Below are 22,098 nucleotides of genomic sequence, written 5' to 3' on the forward strand. Positions count from 1 at the left end.
AAAAGTCGAAATCGAAAAAATTCACTGAATTGCTCCAAAAACTCCAAGTTATCGTATCAATACACCATCCACAAGTTGTTGCATCAATAAATAGGTTGACTGGAATTGGTGAATCGGAGCATTAATGGTACCGGTATATTGAAACAAACATGCCAAACTTAGTGCCTGGCACTTCTTCATTCATGCTCTTCTTATTGAAACAAACACGCCAAACTAACATCAGCATAGGAATGATTTGGTGCAGGAACAAACCTATCATGTTTTCCATGTTCTGCTTGTCATACATGCTCTTGTCATAATCCTTTTTTATATAGCACATAATTAATTAGTACGCCGCACGGCTAAACTAATGGATCATTTAAAAAAAATATATATTGAAGAAGAAAGCTTAGCTTATTTGAGATATGCATAACTACAAAGTACATGACCCATATCTTATCTCTACATCTATAAACACAATTACTTATGTGCTAAACCTATTTCTTCAAGGACATTAGTGAGTTTTTTTTTTGTTATTCTATTTTTTTTTTGGTGGACCCCACTTGTGTTTCTTTTGGATGAAAAGGAAAATTTTCGTCATCTTATTGGTGGTTTTTTGCTCACCAGCTAGCGTAGCGCACACCCAACTTGCAACTTGGACCAACTAGTGAGCCAAGTTTAGATTTGGTGGGATCCAGCTAGCACTAACCCCTTGAAGTCAAATTTTTCAGATTGGTTCAGACCGTCCCTGGTCCGGTCTTCCCACTGTCAGACCGCTCACGGGTCCCGTCCCCTAAATTTCCAACAAACAAGTGCTAGGCACGTGCAATACACGTGAGAAACAGCATGGAGGGCTGAGATTCCGTCCAACTCGTACAATTTTTTCATGACTTACCTAAAAAACATCGTAAAAGAAATGTTAACGGCATATGGATTGCCGAATTGAGTTCAAGTTTTACCATCCTACCTAAAACACCCTAACTAACATCAATATTGGACATGTCTCGTTTATCTTTTATATTTTTCTTTGCCCCAGGTCAGAGCGACCGTGGATCTCGTGCTCGTCGCCCTCTCCTCGTTCCCGTCACCGCCCGTCACCCTTCTTCCCCTATTTAAAACCCGCTTCCCGTCACCGTCCCGAGGCCCCTTCCAACCATGAGGCGACCCGGAGGACTCGCCGCGGAATTCGTCGCCATTCTCTCCGCGATCCGATCTCCGACCACCATTTCGATCCCTTCCACCCCGTTTTGATCGGATTTTTTCCCTCCTTTTTCCATCCATTTTCTCCCATTCTTTTCACCGTTCTCGGTGGCGTTTAGATCGTCGATCGGCTCGAGGACTGGATCGGATGCGCGTGGGTGGAGGCGGAGGAGGGGGCGGGCGGCTGGTTCGGGCGTCGCGATGGGTTTCGACGGAGACAGCGACGGCGGTGAGGAGGATGGGATATCGTCGGTGAGGGAGGTGTCGATCAACGGCCTCACGATGAAGACCGCCGAGGTGGAGGCCAAGCTCGATGAGGGCAACATCCAGGAGGCAGAATCGTCGCTGAGGGAAGGGCTCTCCCTCAATTACGAGGTTCCTTTTCTCCTTTCCTTTTCCGACAAAAATCTGATTTATTTAGGGTTCGTTCGCGCGATCTCTCTCATGTTTGATTTTTGAGCGTCTGATCGTGAACAATAATGGTGGTTTTCCTAAGTGGTTTGGTACCATTGGCATAATGAGGCTTTCTTCTTGGAGTACTGAAGCAGAAACTTTTGAGATTTACGAGGGAAATTGGCTCGAAATATGTTGTCAGTGATTGTGGATAAATAAAGACTGAAAATAACCTACATCAGGATATAATTGAATCAATGTCTTCCTTTTTAATAAAATACGTATGTCATTGTGGGAGCTCTAGCACGTGGAAGATTCTGAAGCTGGACTCTAGCATGTGAAGGGTTCTGAAGCTGGAGTGGAGCCTTATATTGCAGAGATGGAAATTCATCATGGAATTGAAAGCTGTTTAGCTCAAAATGTTGTGAGCATATGCAACTTATTTCAAGATATATGTGGAATCTGACTGATTTCACTGATACAATATTAATTTTCAATTGGCACCAACTCTCAGACTTGCGCCAATTTTCTAGCCAGGGCATGTTTGGGTGAGATTGGCATCATTTTGGTAGGTTGGAGACCGAATTGAAGTATATAGTAGTAAAGATTGTCTTTTCCTATAGTTATATTCTTATTTCCCACTTCAAACTATATTTGCATGTATTGGAGTCGCAGAAAGGGCTGATCTAGGTATGGCAGTGGGGGGGAAGCTGTCACTGGTGCTACTAATATGAATACGTGCTCCATAATTATGTATTAATAATATTAACAGGTTCACTATAGTTGATTTCAAATTGGGAAATAGATAAAAGGGGCAGTATGGTATATAGTTTACTGTTTGGATGATTGATGTAGTTTTTTTATCTGATACTAATATCATGCAAGTGGTAGCCTGTGCAAGTTCCCAAAATAGACAATAGTTTTGATCAAGGGTAGGCACACTAATGTTCATGCATATACACAGTGGGGATAAATTCAGTAAGTTAGAGGAAGCTTCCACTTATATGAAGGTATATAATTTAAGTTTTCAATAATCATTATCAGTGTCCAAGAACAGCTGGGATACGCATGGTTCCTAAACCAAGGAACTATTTGGATGGGGAACCTTCTATTTTTCTGGAACAAGGTCTTAGAGCATCTATGACTTAGTGGAAACTATGCACATGCAATCTGTTCTTGTTTGCTTTTTATGTTTATTTCTCCAAGCGTTAAGAATTCAATCTGCCTAGAAGGTGCTGTATTGACTGGAGAGAAATCAGCTCCTTGGACACATTTGATCTCAGGTATCTCCAAACTGGATTGTCTTAGTTTATCCTAACTGGGGTGGTTGCATTTTGACATTTGGATGGCTTGACATATCCGCAGATCAACCTTTTAGTTAATTTTTGGCTTCTATGTTTCTCTTCATTTTTGTTGTTATTCATTCTGCTGTGCCCTGATGTTTCCATGTACCATATTCGCCTGGGACTGAATTGGCACATGCCACAGTACTAGGATTTAAACCCTTGCTTGTCTCTTTAAATTCAAAACCAATTGAGTTTATCATTATTTACGGTATAAAGGAGACCTTAGAAAACTCACCATTAATTTAGCAAAAATAATAGTGCACCCTAATTTCATTAGAATTATAATAGGGCAGAGCTAGCAAATATCTTGTTAATGTAAAAAGGCTATTGATTTGATTGAACACAACCAGCAGGGAAACCCCTTTTCTTATCATTCATTAGACCATGGAAAAGTGATTTGATATTGTAATATTTGCCAAAAAGTATGGAGCTTACATGAGATGTGCAAGAAACCCTTGTGTAAAGGGAATGGTGTAACTAATACTCATACACATACTATTTGTGTGTGTTTATGTTATGCATGTAATCTATAGAAGTTCTTATTGGTGGAATTTTTATTGACTTTGACTACGTTTATCAAGTTGCAAGAAAAAAAGGGTAAGTAAAATTTCATTTTATTTTGATTACAAGTCAAGTATCTGAATAAGCTTTAGGACAAGCTTTATGCAGTGGAAACATTTGATGTCAAGAAAAATTTGATTTACTATATCCAATAGCTGAAAGATTTCAACACATTGCATAATATCGAAAGAATTAGAAGAATTGTATTCCATGCATTGTTCATTATACCGACTCATACTGCTCGGCACAATGTGTACTATAGCATGTCAGTATGATACAAAGGTTTGATATAGCGTAGAGTCCTATCTGGCATGTACCTGGTAGAACTGACCGGTTATGTTTGTATTGACCTATACTGCCTGATTTTTTGGGAGATACCGTAGCTGGGCATGGGAAAAGGGTCTTTTGATTCTGTGTCAGTATGGGGATATACAGCACTGTACCAATAAGGTGCCAGTATGGTACCCAGTACCAGTATAGCAAACTTTGATGCCATGAGAAGGCCCTTTCAAAGAAAGTTACAAGTTGCAATAAATAGAAGTATGTGTAATCAGAGAAAAATGGAGGGAAGTCTAGATGCTTATTGTAAGTAATGCAATCATCACAGGTTCGCAACTTGTCATGGGATACAGATGGAGTTATACACTTCGCATCAGTGGAATGCAAAGACCATTTTCTAGGCGTAGGCACAGAGTCATGTTTATGAATAAGGTTGAGGTAGGCTTAAGTTAATCATGGAAACATTTTGTAGCCACGAACATTATTTGCATTTAATTGTCTCAAATGTTGGTAATGGAAACAATACTCATGCATTGCCAAATGAAGACTTGCCATCTTGGGTTGTTGAAAGGTTAGAGTAATATTGTTGCCTTCACTTCCCTCGGACAACTAAGATTCTAGAATTATTTTCCTCCATTTTGCTTGTCAGTCAGATTTAATTCGTTAACTAAAAGTTAACAGGATTTGACTTAACAAGCAGATTTGTTTCATTGGCTAAAATTTAATGAAGCTTGACTAAACAACCACCTATGCAACAACGTAAATCATGTGTTCTATATGACTTTCATTCGCCCTTTTGCTCCCTCAATCTTATTCTCTGTACTGTATTGAACTATGATTAATATGAAACATTTTGTCCTTCCTTGGCTGACACAACACTACTCCTTTGCACAGTTGTGGCATTGATGCCCTTGGATTTTGATGTTCAATGACTAAAATAATTTATTACCATGCTGATTTTGCTCGTTGTATTTTAGGCTTTAAACTATGGGTACTTGGACTTTGAACTTCTAATTTTGCTTATCAGATTTGCTAATCTTTAGCTTGTATTGGTGCCCTCTCTCTCTCTCTCTCTCTGTCTCTCTCTCTCTCTCTCTCTCTCTCTCTCTCTGTGTCTCTTATTTGCCACTTGCTCTTGCTCTTGGCAGCAGTTTCTGCTAGGCATGCGTTCGAGACTTGAGATCTTGAAGCAAATGAGAATAAGCTTCACTATGCCAGATATTAGGCTTAAAGAATAAACAATGGTAGCTAGTATTATTGAACTGTAATGACTTTCAACATCTTAATGTGTGAGATAATTTTGATAACTCATGATCTTAAAAGGCATAAAATATTGCTATGTAAGTTGTTTACCATGGCAAAAGTTTTATATGCAATGTAGTTGTGGTGATTCAGAATTTGATCCTGAAGGTCCAGCATATTTCTTCCTAAATGATGTTCTGCATATTTATCTCTTCTTTCTTGCATTGATTGAAAAATATAGATTTGTTTTTAAGGCATGCTTTTTGCTATTATATGGTGATACATGATTGACCCTATTGTCTTGCATGCATGTTTTCTTGAAATAATCAAGGAAGCAAGAGCACTCCTTGGGAGGCTGGAATATCAGAGAGGCAATGTGGAATCTGCTCTTCGTGTATTTGATGGAATAGACCTCCAGACCGCCATACAGCGTTTGCAACCCACCTTCTCTGAAAAACCTGCTTCAAGGCGGAACCGCTCACGTACTGAGTCAATACACCAGGTGTCTCAGCATGCTGCTAGCCTTGTCCTTGAAGCCATATACTTGAAGTCCATGTCCCTTCAAAGACTCAACAAAGCCACTGGTATTGATTCAAAATTATTTATGACCGGATTTATTACAAAACTCCCATGAAGATACATTAACTTAGCTTTTCCTCTTTTATTGTTTTATTTGTTTTTTCTATCGCATTCTTGTTACATTAACAGGAAAGCACGGATTTTTAAGAAAGATTTCTTGTTTGTTGCAGAAGCTGCTCAGGAATGTAAAAGTGTCCTTGATGCTGTGGAAAAAATATTCCAACATGGTATACCAGATGTTCTGGTGGAACAAAAGTTACAGGAAACTGTTAGTAAGGCTGTGGAGGTCCTTCCAGAACTATGGAAGCAAGCTGGGCGCCATCAGGAAGCTTTAGCTTCTTACAGACGCGCTCTTCTCAGCCAGTGGAACCTTGATGAAGAATGCTGTGTAAGGATTCAGAAAAGGTTTGCTGTATTTTTGTTGTACGGTGGTGTAGAAGCTAGCCCACCCAGTTTGGCTTCCCAAATTGAAGGTTCGTTCATTCCTAAGAACAATCTGGAAGAGGCGATTTTACTTTTAATGATTTTGCTAAGGAAATGGTACCTTGGTAAGACTGAATGGGATCCTTCAGTGATGGAGCACTTTACTTTTGCTCTATCCCTATGCGGCGAGACTTCTGTATTGGGAAGGCACTTTGAAGAGGTCATGCCTGGAATATATCCACGCTGTGAAAGGTGGTACAGTTTGGCTCTTTGTTACAGTGGAGCAGGGCAGAGCAGATCTGCTTTGAATTTGTTGAGAAAGTCTTTAAACAGGCATGAAAGCCCTAATGATATAATGGCATTGTTATTGGCTGCTAAGATCTGTAGTGAGGATTGTCTTCTTGCTTCAGAGGGAGTAGAATATGCCAGGAGAGCTATCACAAATGCTCGCAGCGTAGATGAGCATCTAAAGTGTGTAGCTCTCCGTTTCTTGGGTATTTGTTTGGGGAAGCAAGCTAAAATTGCTTTGTCAGACCACGAGAGGACTCGCTTGCAAGCTGAGGCTTTAAGGTCACTAGATGAGGCAATTGCACTTGACCGCAATAACCCAGACTTGATTTTTGACTTAGGCCTCGAATATGCTGAGCAGCGCAATATGAATGCTGCACTCCGATGTGCAAAAGAGTTTATTGATGCAACTGGTGGATCTATATCTAAAGGTTGGCGTTTGCTTGCTTTGGTTCTGTCTGCTCAACAACGATATTCAGAGGCTGAAGTTGTTACTGATGCTGCATTAGATGAGACTGCAAAGTGGGAACAGGGACCACTACTCAGAATTAAGGCTAAATTGAAAGTAGCTCAATTGTTGCCAACAGATGCAGTTGAATCATATCGTTTCTTGCTTGCGCTTGTTCAAGCCCAAAGAAAGGCCTTTGGATCTTCCAAGAACAGCACTAAGGTTTGCCTTGTTTCTGAGTTATATAGATTTTTTTCCAATTTTTTTTTTTATACATTTTCTTGCTCTTCTTTCTTCAGCATGTTCATATGATTTTATCTACTACTCACATCCACTTTGCTATGATTTCTGACATTTGATTTAGAAGATTTGTTCAAGCCCAAAATGGTAGAGGTCCACTTTTTCATTTTATGGTTCATAATCTGAAGGATGTCCCATACAAATGGGCACCACTTCTCTCTTCTCCTCTCAGTGCATGTGCCTGCCTTTTTTTAAGCACAAGTGCAACTGCTAACCCCAGTTTTTGGCTTTTAATTGGTTGAAAGAATCATTTGGGAAAATCACTTGTGATGGTATATATGGTGCAACTGAGATTTTTGGAGGGCTTGATGGAGCCAAGGGGCTCAGTTTTGGATCAAAGGGATGGAAAGAGAAGGGAAGGACCTGCGCTGTTGTGGACAGAAGTTGTTAGAAAGCATGTTGAAAAAGCTTAGAATGACAGCAAATATAACCTTGAATTTATATGACTCTGAAAAATAATCTGCAAAACCAACTCAAATAGTTGGCATAAGGCTAATAATTATAAGCAGTTGAAAAGAAAAGAAGACACAACAACTTTGTATCCTCTAATCCATTTCTGGCTTGTTCTTGTTGGCATACAACATTGAAAATTCTGTGTGGAGATTAGATTATTATATGAAATAGTGATTAGATTTGAACTTTGGGTTTAGATTAAGTACTAACAAGAGTGGAATGTGCTAAAGAGTATATAGGGGTAACATGCTGTTTCCTTTGCTACTGTTATCTGTATTATATAGAGTCAAGTGTGGACTATTGTAAATTTGGACACAAGTTGCAGAGCCTTTTGGATGGTGATGCCATTTTGACCAGCTGAAATTAGGGTAGATGGTTATTGTCAACTGCATGTGTTCTTAGTTTGTGTTCTGTTATACATGGTTGGAATTTTATGTTGATGAATTCCTCTGTTGATCAAAACAATATCTGGAATAGGGGCTATGGATTGAAAATTTTGTCTTGAACATTGTGCCCACGAGAATTAGCTGTTATTAGTAGTTCACAGGAGTAGCATGCTGGTCCAATTTGCTATGTGTTGCCTGCAGCACCATATAGAGGTAAGTGTAAGCTATTTAAAATACTGTACATTGTCCACAAGCTTTTCAGATAGTGATGCCTCTAGCGGATAATGCTTGATGGTTATTGTTATGGATTCATGAAAAGAAAGATAGTGTTTGTGCTCCCAATTGGTTTCTTAGTTGTCTTGGTGAAATGCCATGATTGATTGATTTTTGTGGTGATTGGAATGATAAATGATATGTTTATGAGTTTGGAATATTTTGGCTTTCAGTAAGCACCACCTGGAACTGGCTGTGCTGGTGAGTTTATATGAGTAGTGTCTGTTACATTCTGCAACCTGTTGTCTATAGTGAACAAGTGCAGGCTGTTCTAAAAGTCATTTATAGTCCTCAGAGGCTTCAAATTATCTCTTCTCAAGAGATCTCACCATCTAGAGTTTGATTTGGTACTCCCACACATGAAAAAACCAAATCTTAGGTCAAGCAGTCCTTACTTACCTTTTTCTCTCTTCTTCTCTCTCTTTTTATTTTTTCTTCTCTTTTTTTTTAATTTTTTTCAAAGTTTTTTTGCTTAATCCTCACTTATCCCATGCCCAAATGCTAGGATATCTGCATCAAAATCTATAGGGGGTGCCCCTATAAATAGGAAATGAAGAGGTGCATGGGTCTCCTAAGGGGCACCAACTCTTGATGCTCCACCTTCTCACATGGAGAAATGAATCCTCATGTAAGAATAAATGGTGTGGAGGAGTCTCAAGTGTAGAAAAACTCCTCCTCTTCCACATCCATAAATATCATATGTTAATGATGTGTAAAAGAAATAAATGGAGTGGGAAACAAAGAGATGCATTAAAAGAAAGACTCTTCTTTTACCACACTCATAAATTTTGGCATTGAATTTAGGTGGGTGGCATAGAGAACTTCTTTCACACATGAAACACTTCTATGTAAAGGCAAGAAATCAATTAAATATAGATCTAATCTAATTAGGTTTAAGGCAACAGGTTAAGTCTAGCTCAAATACTCTGAACTAACCAAATTAGGAACATGGATTAACACAATGTACTAGCATATCAAATTAACCCTTGGAACTTATAATAAGTTCAAATAAAATTAGATCAAGATTAAATTTTAAAGTATGTGACCTATTGGATTCCAAATTCCAAATAAATGTGATAAAACTTGATGATCATGGTAATGGACTTGTCAAAAAGAAAATAGAGGTAGCAAGTTTCTATCCCTGTATAATTAGCTTTTTGATCGTTTTTGGTGGGATTCCATTTTGCTGGACTTTGTGATGATCAGGATCAAGGTTCACTATACCGGTACCGGACGGCGTGCCGGTGCCGGACTGGTACGGTACGGTACCGGTACCGTACCGTACCGACACTCGGTATGCCCAAGCGTACCGGTCCGGTACCGGTACACAATATTTTTTTCGATTTTTATTTTTTTTGGATTTTTGAAGTTAATAATTGATAAATACAACCTCAATATGTCATTATATTGCATATTATTGACATATTTGGGTTCAATTTGGAGTTAGATTGTGGTACAAAGACTCTTGATCCAAAATTTCAAACATATATTTATTTACATTATATTTCAACTGTGTCATCTTAAAACTAAAGAAAAAATATATAAAATATGCATTAAAATGTATCTAAATATTTAAATACAAAGTGCAATAACTGATATACGAAGCTTAAGATGTACTCTGCATTTAATTTCTTGTCGAGTGTCTGTGACGCTCGTTGATGTTTGGATCATCAATATAGTCTGAAGGGACATCAGTCTAACCCTCTAGCCAAGCTGCACCGTACTCTCGAATATTCATCATCCCATAAGGCATCCTCTCTGGATTGTAAGACATCTCAGATCTCTCGCTAAAATTTTGATTTTGAGAAGTATCCTCGAGATGATGGTACAGTTGTGGAGAAGCCCATCCAAATATGCCAGTAGCAAAATCTGATCCGTAAGATGCTCCAGGTTGCATAGGGTAGTAACCACTAGAAGATGATGCCTCGGATGCACCATATGCATATGGATCATAAGGTGACTGTGGATAATAGGATCCATAATACGAGGATGATTCAGATACATCCATGGACCCTACTCCACGTGCAAGATCGTCCGCAGCTGCATCATGTGCTGGACGACCTCTAGGACCCATTGTTTATATGAAATCGGCTTCCTACGATCTCTACCGACTTGTCCACCATGATCCCTATCTTGTGTGACGTGTAAACTGAGACTCACCGGTGAATCGAATATAATTCTGTGGCTGTGTTTCATAAACGGTGGTCTCCTGTCCTTCAGTTCCTCCCTGATCATCAGATCCATGGCTACTACTACCAAAATTTTTTCTAAAATTTAATTTTTTTTAAATTTTTAAATAAATAAATATTTAAAAAATATATAATTAATGAAAATTAATAATTTTGGTATCATCGTGTAGATCTTCCAAAGATCTATCACATATAATTAAATCATACCAAAATCACAAGATTTTGGCATGATTTTCTCTTATTTTCATTCTTTCTCATTCTTATCTTATTTTTAACAACAAAAATAAAAAATATTTACTAAGAAAATAACACATTATCTAACCTCTGGCCAAAGATCAGCTTCTCCTCGAACCACTCCTGCAATTTGACAGAGTTTTTTTATTTTTTTCTAATTTTTCGGAGGTCTCAATGGTTTCGTTGAGACCTTCATACGCTTCGGGAGTTCTCTGAGACTTCTCAAAGAACTCTAACGCCTCTCAGCAATTTAAAAACTCTCCGACCCCACCCCCGTCTCCGCTCCCCCCTCTCCACTTTTTCCTGTCGGTACGGTTCGGTTCACGCCGAACCGGTACCGAACCGACCATACTGCCCGGTTTTGGAAGGTATGGATGCGAACTGGACCGAACCGGGCGGTTCGGTGCGGTTCGAGGGGGTTTTCGAAAAAAAGGTCCGAACCAGACCGGTAAGGCGCCGGTCCGGCTCGGTACGTCACGTACCGGGCGGTTCGGTCCGGTACGGCGAACCATGATCAGGATGATATCTGAAGTAGGAAGCAGTGTTTGGAAATTTTGGCTTATGGTGAGATTTTGCAAGAGCTGTTTACTTGGGAGTTTGCAGTTTGTTATCTGTGAGATAAAATGATTATGTTGAATGCTATTTTGTTCAGTAACGCTCTGCACTTTGTAACAGTCAACTTGGATCATTTGAATGTATTTCGCTCACTGTGTGTGATCTAGCAGGAACACACATTAATTAAAAGTTCATAGCATGTATATTTCTAGTTCTGTAACTATAGCTTTTCCATGTGGTGCCTCATTGTTTGATTCTGCGCTGGATATGGAGAAAATCTCTGATAGACAGGAAATGGAAGGTGTTAAATTTCGCTGCAACCACAAAATTTATCCTGTATAGATGTGGTTTGCTAGACAAATCACTAATGTCATCGTATTCGCCAAACACTTGATTTGCTTTAGCCTTGTAGAAACATTTTAAGAACTTCCATTTAAATTTGCATGGGTCTTCTTTTTTTAGACCATCTTATGTAAATTTGAGTCCTCTCTTGTTTACCAAATGTTCCTTCATTGTTCAGCTTAGACGTGTTGGCTTTTTCCACCTTTTTCTTGCCTACAGTTTGTTGGTTGCTACCTTTTTACTTGATGATCTCTCAAAGTTTTGTTTCACTGTGTGAATATATAGTGGTGAATCTTTTAAATACGTATCTAATTCATGGACAACATTAATCGTCGGTTTGGTACGAAGGATAGATTGGAGGAAAGATGGATAGAGGACGAAGGATGGAAAATCCATCCATCCTCTTATATGTTTGGTAAAGCATGGGAGGATGGATAAGAATGATTTTCTCTTCTGTTTGGTATAGAAGGAATAAGAGGAATGATGGATGATATTTGTATGATATTTACATTAATTATCTTTTAATAAAAAATTTTAGTATTATTATTATCATCAATTTATAATACTTATTTATACTAAAAAAGTAAACAATGTACAAACTTATAATTTTTATAATTTTTATAATTATATAAAAAATTATATAAATAAATAATTAATTTATAATTTAATTTAAATAGTTAATTGATTTTATATAAATAGTTAATTAAAAATAGTAATAAAAAGAAAAATAAAAGATAATTCTAATTATTTAATTGTAATTATGAAAATTATGTGCTAAAGTTAAAATAATTAGTAATAAAATTTAATAGTATAGGATTAATAGTATAGATAAAATAAAAATATAAATAAATAATATGAATAAAAAAATGAAAAAGTGTTACAGTTTTGTCCAAAAAACTAATGAGGAATAATTTTGTTAATGAAAAACCCACTTGTCAAATGCTCTATCTATCTTTTTGTGCATCCTCTCAATTGGAAGAATACAAATTGGTGAGTCAGGATAGATGGGTAATCCCTCCTTTTTCATCCATCTTCTTTAAAACTTTTTGATTCAAATAATGGATGGAGGCCATCTATTCTTCCATCCTCATCCATCCTCCCTCTCATGATTCCAACCAAACACAGGATAAGAAAAGGGATTGATATTTTTTATTGCTTTCTGTTACGAGTCATGTTGACATAGTATATTTTGCTCCAATATTACTTGCCGAATATTTGTATATTGATATATAGATCTTCAGTAAACCTTAGTAGTATAGGAAAAAAAAGTCCAGTGATACATGCCTGGCAACAGAAAACATAAAAAGTGTTCTTTTCTTTTTCTTCTTTTTTCTTGTGGTGAGGGGATGAATGAACCATAACTAGACAAATTTCCCATTTTTTGGTACTAAGAAAATTCATTTGAATCAAGAAAAAAAAGAATGTGAGAGAGGGAATACATGTGGCTTACTTGTGTGAATCAATTAATCAATCATTGTCTGATGGTTTGGATAGGAAAATTGGATCTGAGAAATGTATTAATTACTTGTATATTGATGCTATGTGTTTGTGCACATGTGCCATAGGAGAAAATTCATAAAATCAGAAAAGAATATCTTTTCTTGTGAACTATAGGAAAATTCACTAAGATCAGGAAAAAGATCGAGAATAAAAAAAATGCATTGTACTGGTATCAGGATTCATACCGATCGGCAGGCGGTATGGCACGGTATTTGTTCGGTATGGTGCAGTACTAACATTTGGTATGCCATTTTGATTTTTTGATTTTTTCAATTTTTCTGTTCTCAATTTTTTTTTGGATTTGTACTTGAAAATTTTATTGGTTTGTTGTCCAGTTTGTGATTTTAACTTTGTTTTGATGTCTTTTTATCATGAAATAAAACTGAGACCTACCCAACCAATGTATTTATAAGTAAAAATATATGCAATGCAACAAATTAAATTAATTTTAATATATTTAAAGTACAAAAAACAGACTAATATTTAAAACTTGTGGAGTGTCAATGTGACTCATAGACATCGAGATCATAATAGTATTTTAGAAGAGCATCACACCGATTCTCCAAGAGATCCATATTGTGATAGGCCTTCATGATCCTTCCGTAATCCACTTGGATAGCTACTTTGGGAGGAGTCATCCGTTTGACTTAAGATTGGGTTGCCATCCAAAGATACTAATAGTAAAATTTGACTTGAAAGATAGCTGAGGCTGTGAAGGATAGTAACTACTTGAGTATGACACCTCAAACGATCCATATGCATATGGATCGTGAGCTGTTAGCATGGAATAGGATCTGATATGTGACTCAGAACCAGATATGTCGAAGGATCCTACTCCACATGCATTGTCATCAGCTATAGTGACATTACATTTTTTGAATGACAATGAGGAGCCTGTCTCCTGTATGCAATGGTGCCCTTGCATGCTCTATCAAGTTGTGCACCATCCTTCCTATCCCGTGTGACATGAGTAAATTGAGACTCACTGATGAATCAAAGATTACTTTAGAGATGCAAGTGATGAATTGTGATGTCTTGTGCCTGCTACCTTTCTGGCCTCTAGATGCATCAATGGATGAACTATCATCATTGATATCGCATGATAATCTAGGCAATCGGTGATCTGATGGTTTGTTGGTCTCTAAATCAGAGTGAACGGATTCCTCCTTGAGTCTCTACAAAGAAGGTGTAGCTGTCTTTTGCCTTTCTTGCTGACCTGAATAGCTGCCTTCTTGCCTTGATTTTGCTGGTAGGGTCGACTAGGTCCTCCACCCTGACTAGATTGGGCATCATGATGGCCTTTCCTTAGCATCTCTTGCTCAAACCGTTCTATGCACTGATCGGCTTCCCTCTAATGCCTGTGGCTAATCGATTGGAAGTGAGCATGGAATATGTCATTTTTACTTGTTTCTCTGCAACCACCTTAGTCTCTTTGGCTGTGAAACTGGCTGCTTGAGGAGGCAATCCTAGCCATCAAGCTCTAGCTCCTACTACGGGCCCTTAAGCCACCTAATCATCAGATCCTCTTCATCTTGCACGAAGTTGTTATTAAGTGGATTGTTCTACTTCAACTCAACTTCCTATTCAATGCACTTCAGTCGTAGATACAGGCTATAGCGGACATATACAAGATCATTCAACCGCTTTTACATTAGATGTTTTGTTGTTTGTTGTGGATGGGAGTGAAAGTAGACCAGTTACGCTTAGTCGCTGGAGGAGACCGTCTGTGGGGGATTTAGATCCTAGATAATAGACGGAAGTGGATCCAACATTTGGTTACAAAAGCATTCAAAAAACTACATATTAGACAATCTTAAATACTTATTGTGTAACATCCAAGCAATAGTTGTATTCCATATCATAAAATTCCCGGATTGATTCTCTGTTTGCTTGCTACAGTTGCTGGGTTGTCAAAGCTAGCGGAGCTCTCCCTAAATATTTTCATCTATGAAAAAGATACATCATATATGGTATATGATATTAATTATTTATATGAATAGGCAAAGTTGACAAAGTTAACTCACCTTATGCAAATATAAGGCAGCGACCTTCGGATCAGGCTCCATCTTATAAATAACATTATGTAGGGTAGCCAAGAGTTCCATATCTATACCTATCCTAGGGATGGTGTACTAGAATCTTGGGTTCAGATAGTAGATTGTCAATATAGTTTACAATTGATTTGGTATAGCAATACTCAAAATACACAATAGTATATGATGAATAGGTATATGAATGAAATTACTTGCTAGATATAGCTTCCTACTCATTTGATAATCTTATCTCTGGTTGATGATATCAATATACTCCTGCATATGCCTAAAGTTTGCTTCCTTGATCTGTGCCTTGGCAATCATCATCACATAGTAAAGGAAGTTCATCTAGGGACATCTCTCACTATCCACTATCCTCAACGCTCTATATAATGGCTTGATAGCCTTCACAATCCTATAAGCCTCTTGCCAAAATTGCTAGCTTGTCACCAAGTCCTCCACATGAGTTTCCTCAGTGCCGACTTGAGCTTACATGCTCTCTTGCCACTCGACACTGACGAACATTTGATGCAGGTCTGCTTTTTTCTCAAGGAGGCAATCAAGTGCAATATGGTTCATCGCAAACGGTGGGACTGCTAACCTCAAGATGTCACCTCTGTATACTTCCTCATCAAAGCAAGCACCCAGGTGTGGTTGGACGTTGTAGATGAACCATGTGATAGATTGGGATGATTCCACAACTTGCTTCACTCTTCGAATCTTTTTGATGTCCATCAACATAAGATCAACAAAATATACAGCATATGTGGTCTAGAATATATGTGACCGCCTATCCATCGAGATCTCTTTGGTGGTTATGTATTTTGGGCCATTATCAATGACCACCTGCATGATATTGTGTTCTCCTACTTGATCAATCAGCTTCTTTATTAATTTGAGATCAATATAGATACCCTTTGGCCTGACGGATCCATACTCATCGGCACCTTAGATGGAGGTGATGATAGATTGGTAGTGCTTGTTGTCTGTCGCTTTAGCTAGGATATGGCTAAGGTGGAACCATGATGCAATGGCTCTCCATATATCCTTCGTGTCCTTTAGTAACATTCTGTTTATCCTCTGCTACTTTGAAGCTCTAATTGGGAAGGCATATAGATCTAGATCCTGAATAGTGGTCCCTGGTGGAATCTTCTTGAAGTGCTTTTCTTTCTTGCTAGCAAAAGTCTCAAACATGGATACTACCTGGCTGCCATCTACATCGATGACCTTCCTAAGGGGATCTTTCTAAACTCTGGATTTACCATGGAGGTTCCAGAACTAGAGACTAACTTGTATTGAGAAGACTCAACTTGAAATCGAGCCTTGTGCCTGGCAATCTCATCCCATTGCTGTTGGTAATTCAGGTTTGCCTAGATGGAAGCCTAAATTTTCTCTTTTTCATCATTGAGCACGGATTTCTCAATCCCCCCGTATCCTTGGGGATATGATGGTGGCTATGCTGCTCGGTGTTCAACCTTCGTCCTCTTCTCAATAGCCATTTGCTTTATTGCTTTGACATTGATAAAGTACTTCATATTGCCCAACCTCTTGCAGGTGTTTCTCAGCACATAGACATGTTAGGATAACCACTGCTCAGATGCCGCTTTAGTCTAGTTATCCTTCTTTCCTAGAACTTTGTGTCGCACCACTTCTATCTCTAGTGGTGTCGGTCTGAGAGTAGGGCCCATAACCCAACTAATATCATGCTCTAGGTTCTTCTTCCTATGTGGATCCATTTTTGTAAATTCGAGCACATTCCAAATTAGTCCAGAAAAATAGTTATACATTATCTACTAGTAATATGATTTTTTAATAATTTTTACACTACATTAAAATAATTTTTAAATAAATTTTAATTAATAAATTATTGTTAAGGTTAAAATGACTATAAAATTTATTTTAATTCGAAATAGTGTAGAACTCTAATAGCGATGCTACATATATTTTTATTTGAGTAATGCTACTTAATTTTTGTTAAAATAGCGAATTTTCTGTATAGTGCAAAAAATTAGTTTTTTATGCCAGAACATATTTTGAATTATCCATATGTAATACTTTTTTTGTTATTTATTTTCGTATTTTTATTTAAAAAATAATTTTTAAATATAAGATATTTAAAAAATTAATTTGCTTCTGATCCACACGACATATTTTTTCAGCCCATGAGGATGCATACAACATTTATTTTTTAAATTTATTCAAATATGGGCTTATTATGGTGTGCACAATCACGTCCAACTTGAATAAATTAACATCAAATTTCGATAGAGAGTAACTTGCATACCCTTAATCAGCATTCGCCGAACCATCTCGAATCGAACAGTTCAGGGCGTTTTGAGCTATATTGGTCATAAATTGGGATGGTTTGGCCGGTCAATTCAGAATATCAGATGAGGGGGAGAAAAAGAGGGAAAGAGAGAGGAGGGGAGGGAGAGAGGGGATGATATTGTTGGAGGGCCAACGGTGGCCCGTCGATGCCGTTGGAGGGCCGTGGAGGTTTGTTGTTGTTCGATAGGGCATTTAATCAAGATATAGAGAGGGGGAGTGACAATATCGAAGGGAGGTGCAGTCGGTGGAGAGGCCAGCAGAGGATACCAGATGGCCGCTGTGGCCATCGGATGGCGGAAAAGGCACGGATGGAGCCATGGCCGCAGTCACTCTTATTCATTGTGTTTTTTTAAAAACGATAATGACTAGTGAAGCCGGTAAACCCATTGCCGGCTTCATTGTGGTCCAGATTTTTTAAAAAAACTTTGTGAACACGGAGCTGCAGGCTACGATTTCGCCATCCCGCTGCCACGGCGGTCTCTCTACCATCTTCCTCTCTCTCTTTTTCTTTCCCTCCCCCTCTCTCTATCTCTTTCGATTGAGATTTGGCGGAGGATGCGGAGGCCTTAGCGGCCCTTCTAGCGTGCCTGCGGCCCGCTTGTGGCCACCGCCGGTGTCTCCTCTGGCCACCTTCCTCCCTCTCCCTCCCTCTCCTCTTTCTCTCTTTTCCTCCTCCCCGATTTGTTTCTTCTCTTCTATGTTAGTTTGTGTTGGTCCGATCTAGTATGGATCCGTACCAATTTGTACTGCCGGTCAGGCGGTATGGGTCTTGGTTCTAGTTCCACGGACCTTGTCCCTAATCATGCTATTACTTTTACTAAAATTTTTTGACAATTATTTTATTTTTTTCATTTTAATCCAAAAATATATTTTTTATTTAAAAAATTATAGACTTAATGAAAAATTATGATTTTGGTGATATTGTGTAGATCATTCATAGATTTATAACATATCTTGAAATCATGCCAAACTCGAAAAATTTGGCATGATCTCCTATTTTTAATGGTATTGCCGATTTTTGTGCTGAAAAAAAAGAGCATGAAATGAGGAGGAAAGGTATTTTTCCTAATTTGAGATTCAATTTGGCATAAAATTGGTGAAATTCGGCTTTTTGGGATTTTTCAGGATTTTAAAAAACTTAGTGTGAGGGTTCAAGAAGGCACGAGAGGCCTCATCACCTCCCTCTCAATTGTTGAAGCAGGGGTGGGGGTGGGGGGATGGGGTAGAGCCTGAATTGACCCTGTACCGGTGTGGACTAGATGGTTCGCACTGGTACGGCTCCAAATTGTCTAGTTCGAAACAATTCTTTTTATTTTTCAAATGAGGAGGAACTGTCCTGGTTCCCCTTTGATGTGGTTTGGTACATCCGGAACTAGCTGATTCAGGGCCGTACGGCAACCTTGATGCAAATGATTATCCTTTTGCCTGAATAAGCAAGTTTACAATAGAACCTATGGGCTTGTGTTCGGTTAAATTGAAGCTGGACCTGAGAATTGTAAAGGGCTTGTATGTTGACAGATGGTATACTTATGTCTATGAGAATACATGTTACCATGCAAGTACATGTGCTCTCATTTTTTTGAGCATGGGCCCATAGTGCCATGGCTCCTATATGTGTGTGACATATTGATCATTTATGATTACATGTGACTGGTGTCATTATATTGGAGATTTTATTTGCATTTTTTGTTTTGAGGATCTTTAATTATTTTCCAACTTTCAAAGGGTGTTGTAGGACCAAAATGACGGTTGGTCATGGAGGGAAGGTTTGCTGTCTTCTTGGAAAAGTTCTTGTTAGTTCTTAATCTCTATTTTGATGTTCCATCAGGTTGAGGATGATAAGGTCACTGAGTTTGAAGTGTGGCAAGGTCTTGCGAATCTATACTCTAGCCTTTCCCATTGGAAAGATGCTGAGATATGCTTGGAGAAGGCTAGGGCACTGAAGCCGTACTCTGCTGCTATACTGCATACAGAAGGTGGATACCAGACTTCTCATCCATGTGATACTCTCTGTCATAGTTTACTGTTTTTTTGGTACTGCTGATCAAATAGAAAGCTTGTGATTTGTCCATAGCTAACAATTTATCGTATGGGATATTTATGTTCATCTTGTGCAAAAGCAGCTTGCTTCCTTCCCGAGGTGGATGTAATTTGGCATAAAGATTGTTAAAAGAAATTCTACATCAAAAAGGAGGAATCTAAAATTCTTGTTATGAAGTAAATTGTTAAATAAGTTTTCTACATTAAACAGAGGAGTTGGCAATCCATGATCCGCATGTTTGCATGCATGTGCATGCCCACACACACATCCCTTCAGCATTCTTAGATTGCCAACTCCTTCATTATGCAAATTTTGTAATGAAGTTGCTAAAATAAATCCTAAATCAAAAAAGTACCTGGCAATTCTAAGAACCCTGTAATGAGGTCTATATGTGCATGCATACAGAAATGTTTCAGTATGAGATTCTTAGATTACTGATTTCTTTTTTCTTGATGTAGATTTCTTTTAACAACTTCACTGCAACAGTATAAGATTGTCAGCTCCTTTTTCTGATGTTGAAAATTTTTTAGCCTTCTTTCATTACAATTGGTGTCCATTGGTTGGAAAAAAACCTATCAATGCATAGAAGTACTACAACTGGTAATTATTGTTTCCTGAAGGTGAAGCTAATCCTGCCAGGAAATCAGCATTCTAAGCTGTATCTTGTTGTTAGCTTCAGTTGTGCTTCATGGATTATTTTAGAAGTATCATTCAAATAGAAAAGCAATGGAAATTCAGATTTGGGATGTTACTCCTAAAAATAAAAAAGCAAGTACATATTCGTCTGAATCTGACACAGTTTTCATTAATGCAATCTAAGTCTTGAATTCTGTGTCAAGTCCTTTTCCTACCTTTATGATACCTTCCAGCTTCACTAAGTTCTGCTTCAACCAAAGAAAGAGTCTTTTTAAAGAGGAAAAGTTAAGCACCAAGATCAAAGGTTGACTTTTGGCCTCCCCATATGTTATCTTTTCTCTTTATTTTTTGTTTATTTTTCTTGTGGGATCTTAGGTTTTTGGAAGGTTTGATCAACTTTCAATGTTACTTGCATGTGTCTGAGCATTAAATGCACAAACAAGTCATTCCTGGTGCTATTATTATAGGTTCCTATTTTAGTATAGTTATATTTATCTTCAAACTGCCGTCTTCTTTTGGCTGGGTTTGTATCAAAATAAAAAGCTCCCTCGTTAAAACTGGGAACAGATTGACAGTCTTTGTTCCTGCGATTTATCAGGTTCTATGTATGAGGTCCGTGGAGAGACTAAAGATGCATTGGCCGCTTACAGCAATGCCCTTTCAATGGAGCTGGACCATGTGCCCTGCAAGGTGTCGATTGGTTCCCTTCTTTCTAAGATAGGCTCAAAATCTTTGCCCGTGGCCAGAAGCTTCCTCTCAGATGCTCTAAGGCTCGAACCCACCAATCAACTTGCCTGGTATTACTTGGGATTGGTTCATAGAAATGAGGGGAGGCTGGCTGATGCAGTGGACTGCTTCCAAGCAGCATCCATGCTAGAAGAATCAGATCCCGTAGAGAGTTTCAGTTCAATCTTATGAGCCTTCAATGCAAGGCTCACCAATTTTTTTCCTTCCTGGTACATAACCAAGAGAATTGAATTTCAGCTGCAGATTGTATTTATAGAGTTTAGTTTGGTGGCTTTTTTTTTTAATTTATTTTTTTACTCTGTAATTGTATCACTGCTGTTGCATCCTGGGCCGTATTTAAATTTAGCTAATGAAAAACCTTTGAAGGCAATTTGTCTTGGTTGTCTCTAGAGTAGTAGAAGTGTTGATCATGTACATTTTATCATATCAATTTTTTCCTTGGTTTTCCTTTGCGATTCTCACTGCCACCAGTTGTAGATAGCAGGCAGACTCAGAGCTGTACGGATCACAGTCATGCCCGATAAAGAGTACAGTAAAACAGATGGTTATGTGTACAATGTTTGTGGTCTCACTGAGTAATATTACAGGAAGCTTTTGTGTTTCACCAGTTGAGAGCATAATGCAGAAAGCAAAGTAACATGTGAATTTTTGCATGAAAAGAAAAAGTGGACCTATACTGGGTTTGACCACAATGATGAGGGCATGATGTTTGATCTGAGTGATCATTGTAGAGTTGGGATGAGGCTGGTTGGTGAGATTATCTTTAATCAGACTGCTATTCTTAAGGAAACTGACAGCTGATACCAGCACCAAAACCATGTGGTGTAATGTGTTTTTTGGCAAAATGGGTTGCTTGTTATATCATGACCAGGTTTATGCACTTTAAATCTTATCTGCTGGGAGTCGGTGGTATGATTTTTTTCAAAAATAATCCACCAAAATTTGTATAGGCTTTTTATTAGTGGCTGTCTACATTTTATTGACCATGTGCATTGATCGTCAAGGCAGCTTTGTTTAACCAAAGAGTATTTTTGGTTAATCTGATGACAAGTTTATTATCTCATCAAAAAAAAAAAAGGATGACAGGTTTATTATAATATTATTATTTATACATTTTTATTGTTGGTTGTGAACCCCAGGAATGTTGGTATGTTAGTTGCATCTTATGAATTGTAAAATTCAAGCTTATGCTGCAGGGAAGAAAGAAGTAGAGGTTATAGATGGACAAGCGAAAAAAATATTGTTCTTCTGGAAGGTTAAGATAAGAGTTAGGAACCGATGCGAATGATGGCCGGTTGATCTGAAAATATCAAGACTTTATTATATACATTGCAATCAAATTC

General features: G+C 38.0%; 1 protein-coding gene across 1 annotated transcript; it reads left to right on the top strand.

Moving 5' to 3' along the window:
• Nucleotides 1-1,084: 1,084 nt before the first annotated feature.
• Nucleotides 1,085-21,127, top strand: LOC105059771 (protein NPG1). The gene is made up of 5 exons (XM_010943201.3): nt 1,085-1,554; nt 5,332-5,584; nt 5,750-6,960; nt 19,160-19,307; nt 20,607-21,127. The coding sequence occupies exons 1-5, from the start codon at nt 1,381-1,383 to the stop codon at nt 20,924-20,926; spliced, it is 2,106 nt and encodes a 701-aa protein (XP_010941503.1). The 5' UTR covers nt 1,085-1,380; the 3' UTR covers nt 20,927-21,127.
• Nucleotides 21,128-22,098: the final 971 nt, after the last annotated feature.

This window comes from Elaeis guineensis, chromosome 10 (genome assembly GCF_000442705.2).
Source record: "Elaeis guineensis isolate ETL-2024a chromosome 10, EG11, whole genome shotgun sequence".
In the NCBI taxonomy this organism is placed as follows: Eukaryota; Viridiplantae; Streptophyta; class Magnoliopsida; order Arecales; family Arecaceae; genus Elaeis; species Elaeis guineensis.